Genomic DNA, 19186 nt, shown 5'->3' with positions numbered 1-19186 from the left:
TCCCAGAAAAGTGGTTTGAGCCAGTAAATTTGCACTCATACAAGGGCTCCAAATAGTATTCAGATAGATTTATCATACCTAAAAATGATATTAGATATAAAACAGATACAATTGGACACAAATTTCAGTGTAGCCTCCTTTTTATTTTCTTTATAAAACAGTTTGGTTCTTGATAAAAGAAAATCTGAATTGAACACTGAACAAGCAACTTAATAACAAATAAAACAAACAAATGGCCAGTTTGGTTCATAGAGAAAACATAAAAACACACAAAACTTTAGCACTGTACATGTAAATACATACAAATAAAGAACAATGTGCTACTGGAGATATATTGCGCTAAAAAAGAATAAGAAATGTATCTGCTTTGACGTGTCGCTGCTTTTCTTATATATCATTTGATATATTTCTTGGATGTGGCAGCCAAAGAAACGAAAGAACAAAAGTTACTGAACATGACGAGAGTACAAAACATGCAGTGCTTCTGCACTGTCAGGCTATGTGACTGGAGCGCCAGTGTAGGATGTTGGCCACGGCGGACAGGCGCTCAGCTGGTCTCAGAGCTAACGGAGATATGTGGTGCTGGAACGGAGTGCTTGGACCCAGTCCCAGATGAACTGGACTGCCGAACAATTGCATTATGAAGTGGGAGAGCTGGGGCTGGACTGGAATAATGGGTACACCTGGAAAAACTAGGAAAATTTGACTGTGAAATGAATCATGTCGTCAATGCAACTACTGTAGATTCGACTTTTATATGACAACGATTTTTCAGACATTAGGATATTTCGTATTGTGGCAGTGTTGATGTGCTGTACCTGGATAGATGGAGTTGATCTGGATGGGGTTAGGAGTGCATGTGGTTAAGACGGGCTTTGGTTTAGCTGGAGAAGCACACATCTGCGGGTCACTTACTGCTGCTTGGACAGGTGGAGGAGTAGGCACGGTCTCAGGCTATGTGAAAAAACATGAAAAAACTAATGTGGCCACGTAGATCAGTTAATGTGCTTTAAAAAATGAGCTAATAAGCAGAGTAATTATCACCAAAGGGAACTCTGAAAAAAATTGGAGAAAAAATAAAATAAAACAAAACAACAAAACAAATCCAAATCAAACAGGTCCCATCTGTCATTGGTCAGACAATCAAATAGTCCTGCCCCAAACTCATGCCATTGATTGAGTTAGAGTTGGGCTGGTCAGAATACGCTAACAAACAGCAATGTTTTTATAGCACCACAGTAACACACTTTTAGGTGAATCAACATGCAAAAGGCTTAAAGTTGTCTTTAAGCAAGTATTTTAACAGATATTTTTTCAATATTTTTTTTTATTAATGATATTACATATTAATAATAGATCATAATATTAAGCTAGTATTTTAAAATAAATATGACACTTAAGCTGCTCTGTACAAAAAAAAAATACTATTAAACCATAGACTGTATAAAAACATGGACGTAGTGTCCGTGACGTCACCCGTAGGTTTCTGAAGAGCGTTTTTGAAGCCTAAATTGGGCGGAGCGGGCCGTCGCCATCTTGGTAGCGCGTCACTCCCGGATAATTGAAAATGGGCAATGAGGCGGGAGCTGGTTGCTGAAACCACACCCACCTAGCTCGACGGTGGTGACAGCAGCGGCAATCCACCTGTCACTCAAGTGACCATGCCCTTAATTATGCAGAACTTTAAGGCTTAATTTAATTTAAACAGACGAGTTATAAAAAAATTCGCCCACCTCACAGTTGTCATGAAATGCAAAATTAGCTATATAGACCAAAACCACTTTTTGTACCAGGCTGTAAAAATTTTTCTGCTGTAAAGTTGGGCGTTTTAACATGGGGAGTCTATGGGGCTGACTCCTTTTTGGAGCCATGGAGTCGATGAATTGCAGTTTTAGTCATTTCCGTGTTGGTTTCACGAGAGAGACCGGAAGGTTGCCACTTGTATTAAACAAATGTAGCCATATAGGGTCTAGATAATGAATTATGAGACAAGTTATAATGACACAAATCGAAATGATGGCATTCTAATTAATGATAAGATCAAAAGTAAAAAAAAAAAATATATATATATATATATATATATAAATATCAGCCGAAATTGAGATACTAAGTCAAAATTATGAGATAAAAATGTGAAATTATGACGGCCATTATGAGATAAAAAGTCAATTACGGGTTAGATAAGTCATAATTATGAAAAAGTCAATATTATGGCATGCTAAGTGATAATTATGACAAGTCAGTTATGAGATAATTACAAAATTATGACATTCATTTGACAATTTGAAATGTTGAGATAAAAAGTTATAATTATATTCATGGCATAAAAATTCAATTATGGGATAAAAAAAAGTCAACTGAGACGCAAGTTGAAATTATGACATGGTCGTAATTCGGAGAAAAAAAAGGTACAAAATTATGACAACTTGAAATTGAGATACTACGTCAAAATTATGAGATAAAAATTTTAAATTAGTCATATTTATGAGATGAAATGTCTATCTTGAGTCATAAATGACACAAAAACTACAAATAAAATTGTCATAATTATGACTTCTACATTTCTTAAATCAGCTTTTTGCCATACATTTTCATGCCATGACTTATGTCAATTATAATTGACCAAAGCATGATTTTTTTCTTTCTTTTTTTGTGGCAGAAATTGGCTTCCATACTTAGAAAAATTAGTTTCTTCTATTATATTTCATTAGCTTAGCGTCCAATGCTAATTTGATTTCTGCAACATTAAGCTTTCTTTTCTCCCTCCCTAAATGAGGTCATATTTTTTGCTTCCCCAGCTGGTCTTGTTAAGAGACCAGGCGTCTTCAGGGCCTTGAAGAAAGCTCATTAAGATGCCATTAACAGTAATTGGACCAAACAAGGAAGATTCAGAACCAGCGAAGCACTGCCAACCTGTACCCTTTCCTTGGCTCTGCTGTTTGTGTGGCACGTTATGGATGCACTTGATTACACAACATCCTGTTTGAGTAATTTGATATTTCAACACGCTCAGTGGAGCAAGGATCCTCCCACAGTGAATGTTGGGTCAAACAAAATATTCCAAAAAGTGGAAAACCAGTAGGCGGAATTGATCGAAGGCACATAAAAGAAAACAAAGCAGGGGTGCTGGGAAACCACTGACTGAATTTTGTCCACTGCTGCACATTTTAACAAACCAGTGAAACCAGAAAACACTGGTCACAGTAGATGAATAGCGCATCGGTAGCATGTCCATGTGTTTGAGATCGTATCAAGCGCGTAACAGAAAAGAAACTCTGACATTGTCTAGCCTTCGCAGGTCAGGGTGGCTAATTTTTAGCGAAAAGTCCCAGAAAAGTGGTTTGAGCCAGTAAATTTGCACTCATACAAGGGCTCCAAATAGTATTCAGATAGATTTATCATACCTAAAAATGATATTAGATATAAAACAGATACAATTGGACACAAATTTCAGTGTAGCCTCCTTTTTATTTTCTTTATAAAACAGTTTGGTTCTTGATAAAAGAAAATCTGAATTGAACACTGAACAAGCAACTTAATAACAAATAAAACAAACAAATGGCCAGTTTGGTTCATAGAGAAAACATAAAAACACACAAAACTTTAGCACTGTACATGTAAATACATACAAATAAAGAACAATGTGCTACTGGAGATATATTGCGCTAAAAAAGAATAAGAAATGTATCTGCTTTGACGTGTCGCTGCTTTTCTTATATATCATTTGATATATTTCTTGGATGTGGCAGCCAAAGAAACGAAAGAACAAAAGTTACTGAACATGACGAGAGTACAAAACATGCAGTGCTTCTGCACTGTCAGGCTATGTGACTGGAGCGCCAGTGTAGGATGTTGGCCACGGCGGACAGGCGCTCAGCTGGTCTCAGAGCTAACGGAGATATGTGGTGCTGGAACGGAGTGCTTGGACCCAGTCCCAGATGAACTGGACTGCCGAACAATTGCATTATGAAGTGGGAGAGCTGGGGCTGGACTGGAATAATGGGTACACCTGGAAAAACTAGGAAAATTTGACTGTGAAATGAATCATGTCGTCAATGCAACTACTGTAGATTCGACTTTCATATGACAACGATTTTTCAGACATTAGGATATTTCGTATTGTGGCAGTGTTGATGTGCTGTACCTGGATAGATGGAGTTGATCTGGATGGGGTTAGGAGTGCATGTGGTTAAGACGGGCTTTGGTTTAGCTGGAGAAGCACACATCTGCGGGTCACTTACTGCTGCTTGGACAGGTGGAGGAGTAGGCACGGTCTCAGGCTATGTGAAAAAACATGAAAAAACTAATGTGGATCAGTTAATCAGTTAATGTGCTTTAAAAAATGAGCTAATAAGCAGAGTAATTATCACCAAAGGGAACTCTGAAAAAAAAAAATAAAATAATAAAATAAAACAAAACAACAAAACAAATCCAAATCAAACAGGTCCCATCTGTCATTGGTCAGACAATCAAATAGTCCTGCCCCAAACTCATGCCATTGATTGAGTTAGAGTTGGGCTGGTCAGAATACGCTAACAAACAGCAATGTTTTTATAGCACCACAGTAACACACTTTTAGGTGAATCAACATGCAAAAGGCTTAAAGTTGTCTTTAAGCAAGTATTTTAACAGATATTTTTTCAATATTTTTTTTTATTAATGATATTACATATTAATAATAGATCATAATATTAAGCTAGTATTTTAAAATAAATATGACACTTAAGCTGCTCTGTACAAAAAAAAAATACTATTAAACCATAGACTGTATAAAAACATGGACGTAGTGTCCGTGACGTCACCCGTAGGTTTCTGAAGAGCGTTTTTGAAGCCTAAATTGGGCGGATCGGGCCGTCGCCATCTTGGTAGCGCGTCACTCCCGGATAATTGAAAATGGGCAATGAGGCGGGAGCTGGTTGCTGAAACCACACCCACCTAGCTCGACGGTGGTGACAGCAGCGGCAATCCACCTGTCACTCAAGTGACCATGCCCTTAATTATGCAGAACTTTAAGGCTTAATTTAATTTAAACAGACGAGTTATAAAAAAATTCGCCCACCTCACAGTTGTCATGAAATGCAAAATTAGCTATATAGACCAAAACCACTTTTTGTACCAGGCTGTAAAAATTTTTCTGCTGTAAAGTTGGGCGTTTTAACATGGGGAGTCTATGGGACTGACTCCTTTTTGGAGCCATGGAGTCGATGAATTGCAGTTTTAGTCATTTCCGTGTTGGTTTCACGAGAGAGACCGGAAGGTTGCCACTTGTATTAAACAAATGTAGCCATATAGGGTCTAGATAATTTAATTTAATTTTTTTAAACTGTTTAGAGAAGTACATGAATTTTGAAGGGTTTGGATTAATCAAATGGCTTAATTATAGTTGTCTCTGCATATTTTAGCCAGTATTTAAGCATGTCTATTAGACATGAATATTATTTTAAGCAAGTAATTTAATATAAAAATGACACTTTAGCTACTCTGTGAGAAAACCGTAATATTATTAAACAAATGTAGCCACATAGATAATTGTATTTATTTACTTATTTGTTGTTTTGTTTATAGAAGTATTATAGCTTATTTTATCAAGCATTTTAACAGAAAAAAATATTTTTAATTGACAAATATAAAAAAAAATCACAACATTAATTCTTAATATTATATATTTTTTTTTACGTGACATGTGGCCAAGTATGGTAACCCATACTTGGAATTAGTGCTCTGCATTTAACCCATCCTAAGTGCACACACACAGCAGTGAACACACACACACCGTGAACACACACCCGGAGCAGTGGGCAGCCATTTATGCTGCGGCGCCCGGGGAGCAGTTGGGGGTTCGGTGCCTTGCTCAAGGGCACCTCAGTCATGGTATTGAAGGTGAGAGAGAGCGCTGTACATTCACTCCCCCCACCTACAATCCCTGCCGGTACGAGACTCGAACCCTCTAACCATTAGGCCACAACTTCCCCTTGACTTGAAGTAAAAATGATTTTACCTCATTTCACCAAGTCTTTTAAAATAAAAATTGTTAGAAAATATTTTCAATATTTTACACATTTTAATCAATTAACAATATTAAATAATAAATAAAGTATTTCAGCAAGTATTTTAACATCAAAAATGACACTTTAGCTTTAAAAGAAACTGCTATGCTAGATTCTGTGATTTCATCCCGCAAACAGCTGAAAATGACTATTGCACATCTCTTGTCGAAACTTGCCTTTTCCGATGAACCGTTCTGTTGAATGATTAAGCAGATGAACCTCTGCAGAGAGACTAATTAACATTCTCATCTAATCATCGCACAATTAAGATCAACTGCCTCCCAAAGGGCTCAACGGGAGAACGGGAATGTAATGGGGAACAATACGTCATGAGATTAACTCTCCAGACGCACAGCACCTCATGTCATTCTGAGCGATGACTGTGTGCTAACCGCTGTGAGGAATGAAAGTCTGAATCCTGGAGCTTTATTCATGAGCACTGGGATCAGATTCCTCAGGCTTTATCTAATTTTACCGGTCAAATATATCTGACACTCAAAAGCTGTCAAGTCATGCCTATTGTGGACGAGATGGCATCCTTACTTTCGAGTCGTCTTCGGTCTTGACGTCATGTTGAAGCTTCCTCTTATCTGTTTTGTCCTCTGCCGTCCATCCCTGATCCCATTCACTGCAGCATAATGGGACTTCAGCCTGCGGAGCCTCAGATGGATTTACCTTCCCATTCTGAAAGGAAATATGAGGTTTAAAGAAATTAATCCATAATAGGTTTTATACACATGTAATATGACTCACTTTAGCTGCAGTTTTGATGTCAGGAACATTTATACACTCGAGGACAGGAATGTCCAGGATTGAGTCCACATTTATGGAGGAGAAGTTAGTTTCTTCATTTTCAGAGCTGGAAACCTGGAATGAACCAACCAGAGTTCAAAATGAACACTCACAAATTACTTTAATCTTTGGCAAATTACTCTGATTAGTTGCCCACACATTTTATTACAAAGCTACAGCTATATAATACATCGCTTTAATAAAATAAAAATATTTCGCATCAAAATAATTGCACAATAGTTTCATTGCCCGCAATGTGTGAACAGAAGCCTTGTATATGAATTTGCTTATTAACAACATAGGGATATGCAAGATAATTCCTTTGGTAAAACTGGCTAAATCTGCATCTGAGTCACTTTTTGAGCAAAACCTGATATACGCCACTTAAAGGGACAGTTCACCCAAAAATGAAAATTACCCCTTGATTTACTCATCCTCAAGCCATCCTAGGTGTATATGACTTTCTTCTTTCAGAAGAATTCGATCAGAGTTATATTAAAAAATGTCCTGGTTCTTCCATGGATATATCCAAAATGAATATTTTTCTTACACAAACGCATCTCTTCGCTTCAGAAGGCCTTTATTAATCCCCCAGAGCCGTGTGGAGCATTTTATATGATGGATAGATTCACTTTATTGGACTTCAAAATCTCAACACCCATTCACTGCCATTATAAAGCTTGGAAGAGCCAGGACATTTTTTTGTATAAATCTGATTGCATTCGTCCAAAAGAAAGTCATATACACCTAGGATGGCTTGAGGATTAGTGTTTAAAAAATTAAAATTTAACAAATGTGACGATACCAGCATTTCCTGCTAGCATTTTGAGCGTTGTTGAGTGGATTCTTAAACACCTCTGATTGGCCATTGTGTTCACACGCTCAACAGATATGTCTGTGATTGGCTACAATGATCATCGCTTCATGCTCTTCACTGCGCACTTACTCAGATACACACGGGAGTGTTTGAAAGCCACGTCTATAAGCGGATCCCTAATAGATCTGCTCATAGATGGATCCACTGATAGACGCGGCTTTTAAACGCGTCCGTGTGTATCTGTGTAAGCAACAGCGCTCAAAATACTAGCGGGAAATGCCAGTATCATCACATTACCGTACCGCCTGGTACAGACATCTGTATTTTTGACAACACTACTTGAGGGCAAGTAAAAACATGGGGTAATTTTCATTTTTGGGTGAACTATCCCTTTCAAAACCTGAGCTCCCAAACACCCACAGGATTCCTCTATTTACAGCACAGCCTCAGCAGACAGACCTCCTGCCCATCGGCCAAATCGAGCAGCACTGAAATTTCACAGAGCTAACTGACAGAACTTCACTGGCTTACAGCCCATCTGTGCTGTATCATGACGCTGGATTTGTATATTAAAGATACCATTTGAGAGGAGCTCAGAGAGCCATTTCCCTGAAAACAGATCTGGGTTATCTGGAAAAGATGTGGAGGGTGAGATAGACTCCTTTACGTCCTCAAGCTGGTCATTTCCGAAATAAGACGTCACTGGGTTGAACTGCCCTGACACCTAAAAGCCAAATGAGAAGAAACCAACAACTATTGAAGACCAGATTCTTATCGGGTTTTACGCAAGTGGGTCTAAATGAACATTTGTGCTCAGACCAATCCATAAGCAGTAATGGAGGGAAGGGCATGGCCCTCTTTCTCTAGGGCGAGATGAATATAAACATCCTCCTCCGTGTTTGTGTGGCACAGGAAGAGCAACAGGAAGTCCTCCTGGTAGCTGTGGATGGCGGCCACCAGAGTGCGCTCACAGCACATCCTCTGGAAAGAGCCGATTGCACTCTGAGTCCAAATGCTCTGAGAAAAAGCAAAGACAGAAAGAAAATGTTGAGAAAACGAGGAATGAAAATGACTATAGTGTGACAAAACGAGCAATAAACAGCCAAAAGCCAGTTCTTCATCTACCGCATGGAAAACAAGCATACAACACAAAAAGTGTAGTTGAATTCGCTAATAAGAATCACCTAATTCAGGTGTTTACATAAACAATTAATAAATTAATTAATTAAAAATACTGCTTTATTACAATTTTTGTGTCATTGCAATAAAGTAAGGACCATTATTAAAAACAAATCCATGAAAAAAAAATTGTATCAAATATAAATCATAATAGATCAAAATTATTACGAATTTTGTGATTTTTCTCTTATATTACCCGCCCTTTATAGAATATTTATAAGTATTAGTTCACCCAAACTGATAAAATAATATTCTAATGGACCGCTTTGTGATATCACAAAACCTGGAAAACAACGCTGTAGTCCAAACGAGCCGTTCGTTGTAGTTCTTGAAAAAATATATATTTTTAAACGAATTATCTCCCTTTGGAGTGGACGTTGAGATTTGTAAGTTTGAAGATCTTTTTTATGCCCAAACATACACACTACACACTGACTAAATTTCAAAAAGTGAAAAAGCATAATAGGACCCCTTTAAGTTTTGGTCATTTTGTTATATGGTTGTGTAATTTTTATTAGTTTAGTTTAGTAATAGATTTAATTTCCAAGGCATGAAAAGTTTTCAATAATTTTAGTTTACCATAACAACACTGCTTACCGTGATAGGCCGAACTCCAGCTAAGATTGCCGGGACAGCCTGAGCCGGAAGATCAGCGTAACAAGCTCTGGAAAGATTTTGAGAGAAGACAAAGCAACAGAGATACAAACATATAAAATAAATGCAACATCTTTAAATTACGGTGTAATACTAATAAATCACAAACAAAATCAAAACCTCAGGCAATCATTTACATAGCACTAGATTCATCTTGATGTTTAAGATTAAACATCACTCTCATTGTTTTATAACAAATTACTTACTTGAGAAATCGGAGGCTGTTTCGTTCCACTTTTGTGATGTCTCCGAAGTCAACATAGTACACCTTTACTTCGGTATCACTGAACACCTCGTGGATCACCACCCTGTAGAACCACATGTCTCTGGGGGCCACACAGCATACCTGACCCGGCCGCACATACGCATCAGGCAGCCGGTATCTCTCAGTCACATCTGAGTAGGAGTAACAGCTCCTGGAAACAGGAATCCGGGATGTTCAGAATGACACACTACACAATTCCATCCCAAATAATGATGACAATTAGTCAGAGACAATTCAATGTATAACATGTAAAAAGCGAGATACCTCATTTCAATAATCATGTTCTCCAGGGCTCTGGCCTCCTTGTTTTGGCTGAAGCGGATGTAGAAGTGACTGGGAGACTCCGCCTGCTCCACCAGGATGGGCACCAGCTCTCTCTCCCTTCTGCGAATTGGGGACTTCAGCTTCTGGCAGCGCACTGCATCTGGAGGAACTGCTGAGACTCGACTCACCACCAACTCTGGGAAAAGATCCACCATCTACAACAAACATCAACACACGTTGTGTATAATGTCACATATTCATATGATGTTTATAATTATAATGTTACATTACATCTTATATGTATTTGTGTTTATGTATATGTATATGTATATACAAACCCAATTCCAAAAAAGTTGGGACACTGTACAAATTGTGGGTAAAAAAGGAATGGAATAATTTACAAATCTCATAAACTTATATTTTATTCACAATAGAATATAGATAACATATCAAATGTTGAAAGTGAGACATTTTGAAATGTCATGCCAAATATTGGCTCATTTTGGATTTCATGAGAGCTACACATTCCAAAAAAGTTGGGACAGGTAGCAATAAGAGGCCGGAAAAGTGAAATGTACATATAAGGAACAGCTGGAGGACCAATTTGCAACTTATTAGGTCAATTGGCAACATGATTGGGTATAAAAAGAGCCTCTCAGAGTGGCAGTGTCTCTCAGAAGTCAAGATGGGCAGAGGATCACCAATTCCCCCAATGCTGCGGCGAAAAATAGTGGAGCAATATCAGAAAAGAGTTTCTCAGAGAAAAATTGCAAAGAGTTTGAAGTTATCATCATCTACAGTGCATAATATCATCCAAAGATTCAGAGAATCTGGAACAATCTCTGTGCGTAAGGGTCAAGGCCGGAAAACCATACTGGATGCCCATGATCTTCGGGCCCTTAGACGGCACTGCATCACATACAGGAATGCTACTGTAATGGAAATCACAACATGGGCTCAGGAATACTTCCAGAAAACATCGTCGGTGAACACAATCCACCGTGCCATTCGCCGTTGCCGGCTAAAACTCTATAGGTCAAAAAAGAAGCCTGCGATCCACGAGCCGGAGCGAAGCCCCGCGGCTGAGAAGAGGATCGCCTCGGAGATTGAGCCCAACACGTCAGACCAGGTACGAGAGCCAGTGACAGTGCCCACCAAGAGGGAGCACTGTAACACCCCTGTGGACTGTTTGTTGTGGTTTCTTCCCCTTGTGTTGGTTTAGCCCGTCCAATCATTAGTTAATTACCCTCATTGTGTTCACCTGTCTGCCCCTCGTTATCTGCCCTATAAGTTCCTGTCTCTTGTACATTAAATATCCTTATTTTGAATCCTTGTCGTCCTCGTCATCCTCCCTGCCTCCACACACCGTGACCGTGACAATATTACATCTAAATTACATATTATTATTATTATTAAATGATTTATTGTGATTAAACTAAATTATATATTATATATGTATGTATGTATTGTAATTCTTTAGATTATAACATTTTATTTCTAATATAAAACCACATATAATGACAAATTATGCATTTTAAATATACATTCTAAACAAATAATGTACGCATGTATGTATGAATATATACACACAACCTACGTTGAAAATAAGTTGAAGTACTAAAATTAGGAACTAAATTATAATTGACACTGAAATAAAATATAATATATTACAATTATTTAGCAGCAAATAATACCACATATAATGTTTTTATATGATACAAAAATAATATTGTTATATTATCATAATTATTAACAAACCATTTTATTTAAAATATCAACAATTATATGTCAAGGTCAAGGTAACAATTGAATTTTTTTAATAAATAAATACCACGTAACTTTACTAACGTAAACTTTGTAAAGGCGGTCGCACACCGTCGCATCGCAGCACGTCTTTAAAATACGAACACATTATTTTCCATGAGTGTACGCACACCGGTGGCACCGTTCGGCGTCTGTCTGCGGTGCCGAGCTACGTCGTGTTGTACTTGTTGTACGAATTGTTCTAGACGCGGCACTGCGCTTCTCGTCCGGTGTGTGACCGCCTTAAGTTTACTTTAGATTTATATGGGAGGGAATGATAATGAATTATCAATAATGAATCTTAACCTGATGGATGGTTTTATTGGTGACTCTGAGCTCAGTGTCAGACTCTTGGGAATCCGTGTACTGCTCCATCGCTTCACACTCCCAAGCAGACTCGGCACAACTGAAGTAATAGGCTTTGCTGGAGGGATTCTGGGATTCATTCATCAGACTGGAAGTGGTGCCGTGACCCGTGGATAATTCTTGCAAAAGGAATACATCACAATCAAAGTCTCATTAAAGATGATCAATAAGCCAGGAGCACTCATTTTTCTGTTAAAATCAATATGACATATAGTTAAGTACCCGGTTCAGTGGGTTGTATGTCATTCGGGTTGAACTCCACAACCATCCATTGGTTTTCATTCTCACCAGCACATTTTTGAATGGACAATGTGTCACTCAAAGCCCCAACTATTTCCGTCATGCTCAGAAAACCATACTGGCTCACCGGCAACTCCTCACCATACATTCGCGAACAGCAAAAAACAGACCATAAGTTAGAACAGCTCATTGGTGCCATCTAGAAACTCTAGAAAAAAATATGGCTGAGGATACAATGTTTTCATTTTCATAGAGTGATACAATATTCCTACCATCAAATCAAGTTTATTTTGCGTTACCTCTGGTTGACTACATATTATACCTTACAGTTTCAACCCAGAATCTATGAAAGCTTGTTTTTGCCACAGAATAAATAATAATAATAATTTAAAATGTAATTGCCTAATGATTTTTCCCCTCACAATTCTGAAATAATATCTCATAACTCTGACTTTTTTCTTCTCCCTATTTTTAGTTTATATCTCAAAATTCTAACTGAATTGTGAGATATAATTCTGAAAAAAGACTCAAAAGAGAAAAGTTACTTTTTAAAAATGTTTTATTGTTTGGCAGGGGAAAAAAATGAATTGTGAGATGTAAAAAGTCAGAATTACAGAATGTAAACTCACAATTGCAAGGAAAAATTGTGACTTTTCTCAAATTTTAAGAAAAGTCGCAATTACCTTTTCTCTTTTTTATTCTATGGCAAGAAAAAAAACTGAAATCGCAAGATGTAAACTCAGAATTCTGAGAATAAAAAAAGTCAGAACTATGAGTTATAAACTCAGATTGCGAGAAGTCCGAATTTTGATAAATTGTGAGGAAAATGTCAGTGAAGAAGTGTTTGCCCCCCTGTTAAAACTATGGTTTATCACACCCAAGTTCAATTTCTCTAGCCTTTTATTGTGGCCAGCCTAAGGCACACCTGTGCAATAATCATGCTGTCTAATCAGCATCTTGATGTGCCACACCTGTGAGGTGGATGGATTATCTCGGCAAAGGAGAAGTGCTCACTAACACAGATTTAGACAGATTTGTGAACAATATTTGAGAGAAATAGGCCTTTTGTGTACATAGAAAAAGTCTTAGATCTTTGAGTTCAGCTCATGAAAAATGGGGGCAAAAACAAAAGTGTTATCAAAAAAAAAAAATCCTCTGAGATTGATTTTTATAACAGAGGTGCATGCAGAAGTGCAGGTGAAAGTGTATTTCATCAGCGTCTGTGTGGGCAGAAGCAGCAGACTTCCTGAGGCATGCGCTACATCAGCGTTCAATAAGCTGCTCGCGCTGACACTGCACTTTCTGACTTTACACACAGCTTCTGTTCTGATGTATAGCTACTTTTGCTTTTTTCATATGCTTTTTTTAAACATACAGTATAATTTAAAATTTTTCTTAAATAAATGAAATAAAACGTATACAAAGATATGCTACAAAACTACAGGGCCTAAATGTGTAAATAAGTGTTAAAACATTTTTTAAAAATAGGCTAGCCTACAAGCATTCAGTTTATGACGTTAAAAAAAGCGGTTTACATTATTAAAAAAAAGGGGAAAAAAGGCCAATTTATATTTGAAAATAAAGTGTTTTGCAATAAAAAAATTGTCAGGCATATCAACAGAACTGATACATTTTGGCAGATTTATTTTAAAAAGAAGTCTTGTTTTGTATACGTTTATAGTTTTTAAATTGATTTATTATTTAGTATTTTTAATAAAAAAATTATTCTAAATCTAAATAGTAAATATAAATTCAAATGTGTATTTTCTTGTGTGTGTGTGTATATTTATATATATATATATATATATATATATATATATAATATATATAAACACACACACACACACATATACATATAAATAAACATGACCTTGGTATTAAACAAAGATCTTAAAAAGAGAACATGAACTATAATCGTAATATCCTTCCTATTAATACTAAACTTAATAATAATTATATAAATGGCGTTTCACAAAACATTTTGCATTGCCTTTTTATCAAATAATTTTCCATTTACAACACTATGAGGTGAAGGTGAATGTAAAATATTGTAATGCAAAAAGTAACCCAGTTTTGTTACAAAAAATGATTTTCCCCCCAGATTTACCCAGATAACCATTTTCTAAAAGTGCTGTCTTATTTAATTATATTTATATATTTACTAAAACAAATACATAAATATTAGACGGACAGACTGACGGACAGACAGATAGATAAATAGATAGATACTTTTTAAAAACACATTATGTTCCATTCAGCACCTCTGTATAGGTCATTACGACCATTATGGTACGACCATATGTAAAATTCATTAGAAGTGTGCAAACACTCCCCCTGTCATCACATAAACCTGCACAAGCCTACAGACATACTCCCTTTTCAGAACCACAGAAGTCCACAGGAGCAGATCAGACACCAGATGAACCATCACAACAGATGCTCCTCTCACCGATCACTGGACGCTTCTTATGAGGGCGGCCAATAATGGAGAAAAGAGCAGAAACATCTCAGCATTCTTCAAGATCTGGACGGGTAAAGAGAGAGCCATCACCTTCTGCTAAAGAGAGGAAAACCAAAGCGCCCAAATCCGTGAAGCTCCAAGAGCCCCACAAAAGAAAAGAAAAACCAGAAGTGACAGAAGAAGAAGAAGAAAGAGGTGAAGCTAACGAAGCTCAAATCATCTCCAGCAGCACTGTAGTAAACGTAGACAGTGTGAGGGAACGAATAAAAGAAGACCGAGAGGAGTTACTGGGATTACTGGAGACCGAAGGGTCTGGAGAAGGTAAGTGTGGAGAAGAAAACATCTCAGAAAAGATGGAGAACCTACAATATGTTCTTTTGTCTTTAATATTTCGCTAAAGCCTTGAAGAAGAGATACCTTGGAGTTTGTGAGCTACTTCTGATCATTTTGGTCCTGTCTGTGGTGATCTTCTTCTTTCCTATTGCCATATGGTTCTGTGTGAAGGTATGCTTTTAACTTTTGGGATTAAATAACAAAAAATAGTATAATGTATTTGGTAACTGTGTTCAGGTCCCATAACTTTTATTTATAAATGTTATTATGTATAAAATTGTTTATTTGTAGATTGTGAGAGAACATGAGAGAGCCATGAAATTTCGGTTGGGGCATTTATTGCAGAAGAGACCAAGGGGGCCTGGTACATTTTAATTTACATATTAACACTTTTACAGTTAGCAAGGTTCTAGTTATTATTAAATACATTTCATTTTAAATATATTTTCATTATTTAATTATTTGATTTATATTTATTTTATAGTTTAATATTACTTTATAATTGTTAATGTTACATTCAAATTTGAAAGCTAAGATAATTTTTTATTAATATTTCATTTTAACATTTTAATAATCTCTGTTTGTGGACTTCATCAGTTTATTTTAAAAAGAAGTCTTGTTTTGTATACATTTATAGTTTTTTAATTATTTTAATTATTTTGTATTTTTAATCAAAAATTGTATTCTTTTATTCTTTATTAATTTTGCTGCAGGGCTGATGTTTTATTTCCCATTTTTGGATGTGTGCCATATAGTGGACATTCGTCTGAAAATACTGAAGATCCCTCCTCACACGGTAATTTCTTTGTCTTGAAAGTAACAAAAAAAGTCTCCGTATTTTCTGCTCATAGACCTTAATCAGGTTAGACGCCATATTGAATTTAACATGGATGAAAACGAGTATGTAAGGGACGACTTAAAGCATTCACAATGGAACGCACTGTATAAAAGTCTAAGATCATGTATTTTCATAACTCAAACTGTTTTACAGAGTTTTTGTCTACTGAAAGTCAGTCTACAGACTGTTTTTTCGAAAAGACATTTTGTCTGCTGAACAGCCGACATGTTGCTGTACAACAGTACAGTCCATTGAACACATTGTATTTCTATCCCTCACAGCCTTGCTCACGAGGGCTTGAAACAATACGTTTTTACTTAGTCTTCATTTGTCGGGCAGGTCAGTTTAGATTCGGTAACCTGCAGGTGGGGTATCAAAGTGGAAAGAGCGGAGATGTAAGTACGTAGAACAGATTAGACTCCAAAGGTTTTCCCACTCGTAACATATGTCCACTGTTGCAGAGAAGAAATCAGTCTTCCACCTGAACTGCAACACAACTTTGCTGTGGAGGCCGAAGCGAGACGTCAAGCACAAGTCAAAGTAAGGCCATAATTACAAAATGGGATTTGAACCCACAACTTTTTAGTTTACAACCCAGCTTTTTAACCACTATGCTTCGCACAGGTGATTGCTGCAGAGGGAGAAAAGGCGGCTTGTGGGGCTTTAAAGGCCTCTGTAGAGTCTCTCTCTGGTTCTCCAATGGTTGTGCACCTTCGACTCCTGCAGCTCCTCAACAATCTGCGCTCTGAGCAGCCCGCTGTGATCCTCAACATACCTCCTGATGTCCTGACTCAATCCATCGACCTCACCAGTTTGACCAGACCTGCCAATCAAAGCCTGACCACAGGCGATGGCTCAGATGATGCTAACAAAGACTCGCCCATGATGTAAAGGCAACATGACTGTCAGTGTTCACTTAGGAAGAACAGTTTGAAACGACTAATTTTACGTAGACATGCACAATATATCAGTACTATATTGGTTATTGGATGATATTTGAGATCGGTATGGGTCAATATTTATTTGTGCTACCTTTAGTTACCTTTGCTCCATCTAACTCTCACTTTAACTTAATCTTTAAAAACACTAATAATTTACACTATTAAATGTAATCTTTAGCTAATCTCAAAATTAATATTAATTTTATGATATGTGCAATACAAGTACACTTCAAATAAAGATGTATCTATTGAATACTTCATTATTTTGCCCAACGTGAGCTCCAGTATGGTGCTTATTCCCATTTAGCGTTTTTTGGTGCCTCTGGACAGTTTCGGGCTGGTTTCAGGTTTCTGACTTCTTGTTTTAGCTTCAGAAGGGGTGCTGGGGGCCTTGGGTGCGGGTGTAACATTCTTCTTGCTCACTGTAAAAAGGGTAAATATAGTCAGAGGTTAGGAAACTGGTCAGTTCATGACATATACTGTATTGACATAAATAAAAGATTTCACAACATGATCAAGTCGAATTTACCAAATTGACCAACAGAAAGCTGCTTGGTTTGAAACTGACTTGTATGAGTGGTGCTTCATAAATCACTACACTTACACTTGGTCTCCACACTAGACCGAGCCTGTAGCTGCCTCTCCAGATCTTGTATCTTGTCCAGAGCTGCCTGAAGGTCTTCTTCGGCCTTTAGCGCTCGTACTTCTACACTGATAGCTCTTGTCTCTACATCTCTAGACAACACAGCTTATGTTATGTTTAGCTGTAGTACAACAAGACAGATATTCTTACAGACTCACTTACTCATCATAGCACTGCAGTCCCTTAAGGCCTTTGTTTTTTATGATGTGATATTCTTCTGGGATTAATGTTTCCAGTGAACTCACGTCCTTCAACCCAAAAAACAACACCACAAAGCTTCAACATACAAAAAGACATAAAGAACTTAGCACTAAATTCAGGTCATTCTCCTGTCACTTGCATTTTGATCACCCTGAGCAGAGCTTCGTTCAGCCATTGGTGGGAGAGCATCACAGAGGAAGGATATGTCTCTGTTCAGTGTCACAGTGAGCTAGAAAAAGTGTATTGTAAATACAGTGGGTATAGAAAAGAAACACCCCCTTTTTAAAATAATCACATTTTGTTGCTTTGCAGCCTGAAATGAAGACGGACACAGTTTTATCCAGCTCTATTTACTCAGTGCAACTTATAACATCCAAGTGAAAGATAAAACACCAACTTGTCAGAGAAAAAAATAAAATAAAAAACAGAATCACTGAGCTGGAAAAGGATCACCCTCCTAAAAATGACTTGTAAACTCAATCAGGCGTTGCTAATAACTTTCTCAAAGGAACACAAAGCCATTCGACTTTCAGCTGTGATCAGCTGTGGTCATTTCGATTAGCTCAGCATGAAAAGAGCTTTCCTGGAGCATTTCAATCTTTGGTAGTGCAACTGAAGCAAACAATAAACTATGGATGGCAAGGCACTGTCAAAAGATCTCTGGGATAAAGTTGAGGAAAGGCACAAGTCAGGAGATGGATACAAAAAAAATTCAAAGGCTTTTTTCAATGCCTAGAAGCACAGGGAAGTCTATTATTAATAAGTGGAAGGTATTTGGTACAACACAGACCCTCCCTGGGTCAGGACGTCGCTCCAAACTGGATGAAAGAGCAAGGTGGAAACCGGTCAGAGAGGAGACCAAGAGCTACAGCAACTCTGAAGCAGCTGCAGGAATTTATGACAGAGTGGTCATTGTGTGCATGTGACAACGATATCACAAATTCTCCACAAATGTGGCTTGTATGGGAGGGTTGCAAGAAAAAAGCCACTCCTCAAGAAAGGCCACATGCAGTCACGGCTGAGCTTTGCCGAAACACACCTTAAAGATTCTGAGGCAGATGAGACTAAAATTTAATTATTTGGCCTCAACACCAAACGATATGTCTGGCAGAAATCCAGTACAGCTCACCATCCAAATAACACAATTCCTACAGTAAAGCATGGAGGTGGTAATATCCTGTGGGAACACTCCTGACCCAGTGCTCAGCCCACCATCTCCCCCACCGCATGCCCAAGCCTGAGCTCGCCGTAGCTGACCAGCTCCATCAGGCTCCTTTATCCCTTTGGCTCCTCCTCAGTCCTCTGTCACTCCGGCTCAACCGCAGCCTTTAGGATCGCCGCC

General features: G+C 37.6%; 2 protein-coding genes and 1 pseudogene across 2 annotated transcripts; 1 reads left to right on the top strand and 2 right to left on the bottom strand.

Moving 5' to 3' along the window:
• Positions 1-389: 389 nt before the first annotated feature.
• LOC107599480 (tudor domain-containing protein 5-like) lies at positions 390-948 on the bottom strand. The gene is made up of 2 exons (XM_016291076.1): positions 819-948; positions 390-692 (listed from the first exon to the last, which is right to left on the bottom strand). The coding sequence occupies exons 1-2, from the start codon at positions 898-900 to the stop codon at positions 493-495; spliced, it is 282 nt and encodes a 93-aa protein (XP_016146562.1). The 5' UTR covers positions 901-948; the 3' UTR covers positions 390-492.
• A 2767-nt stretch (positions 949-3715) lies between these two features.
• LOC107599479 (tudor domain-containing protein 5-like) lies at positions 3716-12575 on the bottom strand (annotated as a pseudogene).
• Positions 12576-14911: 2336 nt separating this feature from the next.
• Positions 14912-16950, top strand: LOC107599467 (podocin-like). Its single transcript, XM_016291062.1, has 8 exons — positions 14912-15209; positions 15289-15392; positions 15513-15585; positions 15935-16028; positions 16280-16292; positions 16399-16454; positions 16521-16599; positions 16684-16950. Exons 1-8 carry the CDS (start codon positions 14912-14914, stop codon positions 16948-16950), a joined length of 984 nt encoding a protein of 327 aa, XP_016146548.1.
• Positions 16951-19186: the final 2236 nt, after the last annotated feature.

This window comes from Sinocyclocheilus grahami, unplaced genomic scaffold (genome assembly GCF_001515645.1).
Source record: "Sinocyclocheilus grahami isolate Dianchi unplaced genomic scaffold, SAMN03320097.WGS_v1.1 scaffold267.1, whole genome shotgun sequence".
NCBI classification, from domain to species: domain Eukaryota; kingdom Metazoa; phylum Chordata; class Actinopteri; order Cypriniformes; family Cyprinidae; genus Sinocyclocheilus; species Sinocyclocheilus grahami.
This window is presented reverse-complemented; position numbering and strand designations above follow the sequence as displayed.

What these genes read in the sequence shown, in the direction of transcription:
- LOC107599480 (XM_016291076.1), bottom strand. Translation starts at nt 900, where the DNA reads ATGTGTGCTTCTCCAGCTAAACCAAAGCCCGTCTTAACCACATGCACT. An exon ending in GATCAACTCCATCTATCCAG is followed by an intron (nt 693 to 818) that starts GTACAGCACATC and finishes AAATTTTCCTAG; the next exon opens with TTTTTCCAGGTGTACCCATT.
- LOC107599467 (XM_016291062.1), top strand. Translation starts at nt 14,912, where the DNA reads ATGGAGAAAAGAGCAGAAACATCTCAGCATTCTTCAAGATCTGGACGG. An exon ending in GAAGAGACCAAGGGGGCCTG is followed by an intron (nt 15,586 to 15,934) that starts GTACATTTTAAT and finishes ATTTTGCTGCAG; the next exon opens with GGCTGATGTTTTATTTCCCA. An exon ending in GACGTCAAGCACAAGTCAAA is followed by an intron (nt 16,600 to 16,683) that starts GTAAGGCCATAA and finishes TGCTTCGCACAG; the next exon opens with GTGATTGCTGCAGAGGGAGA.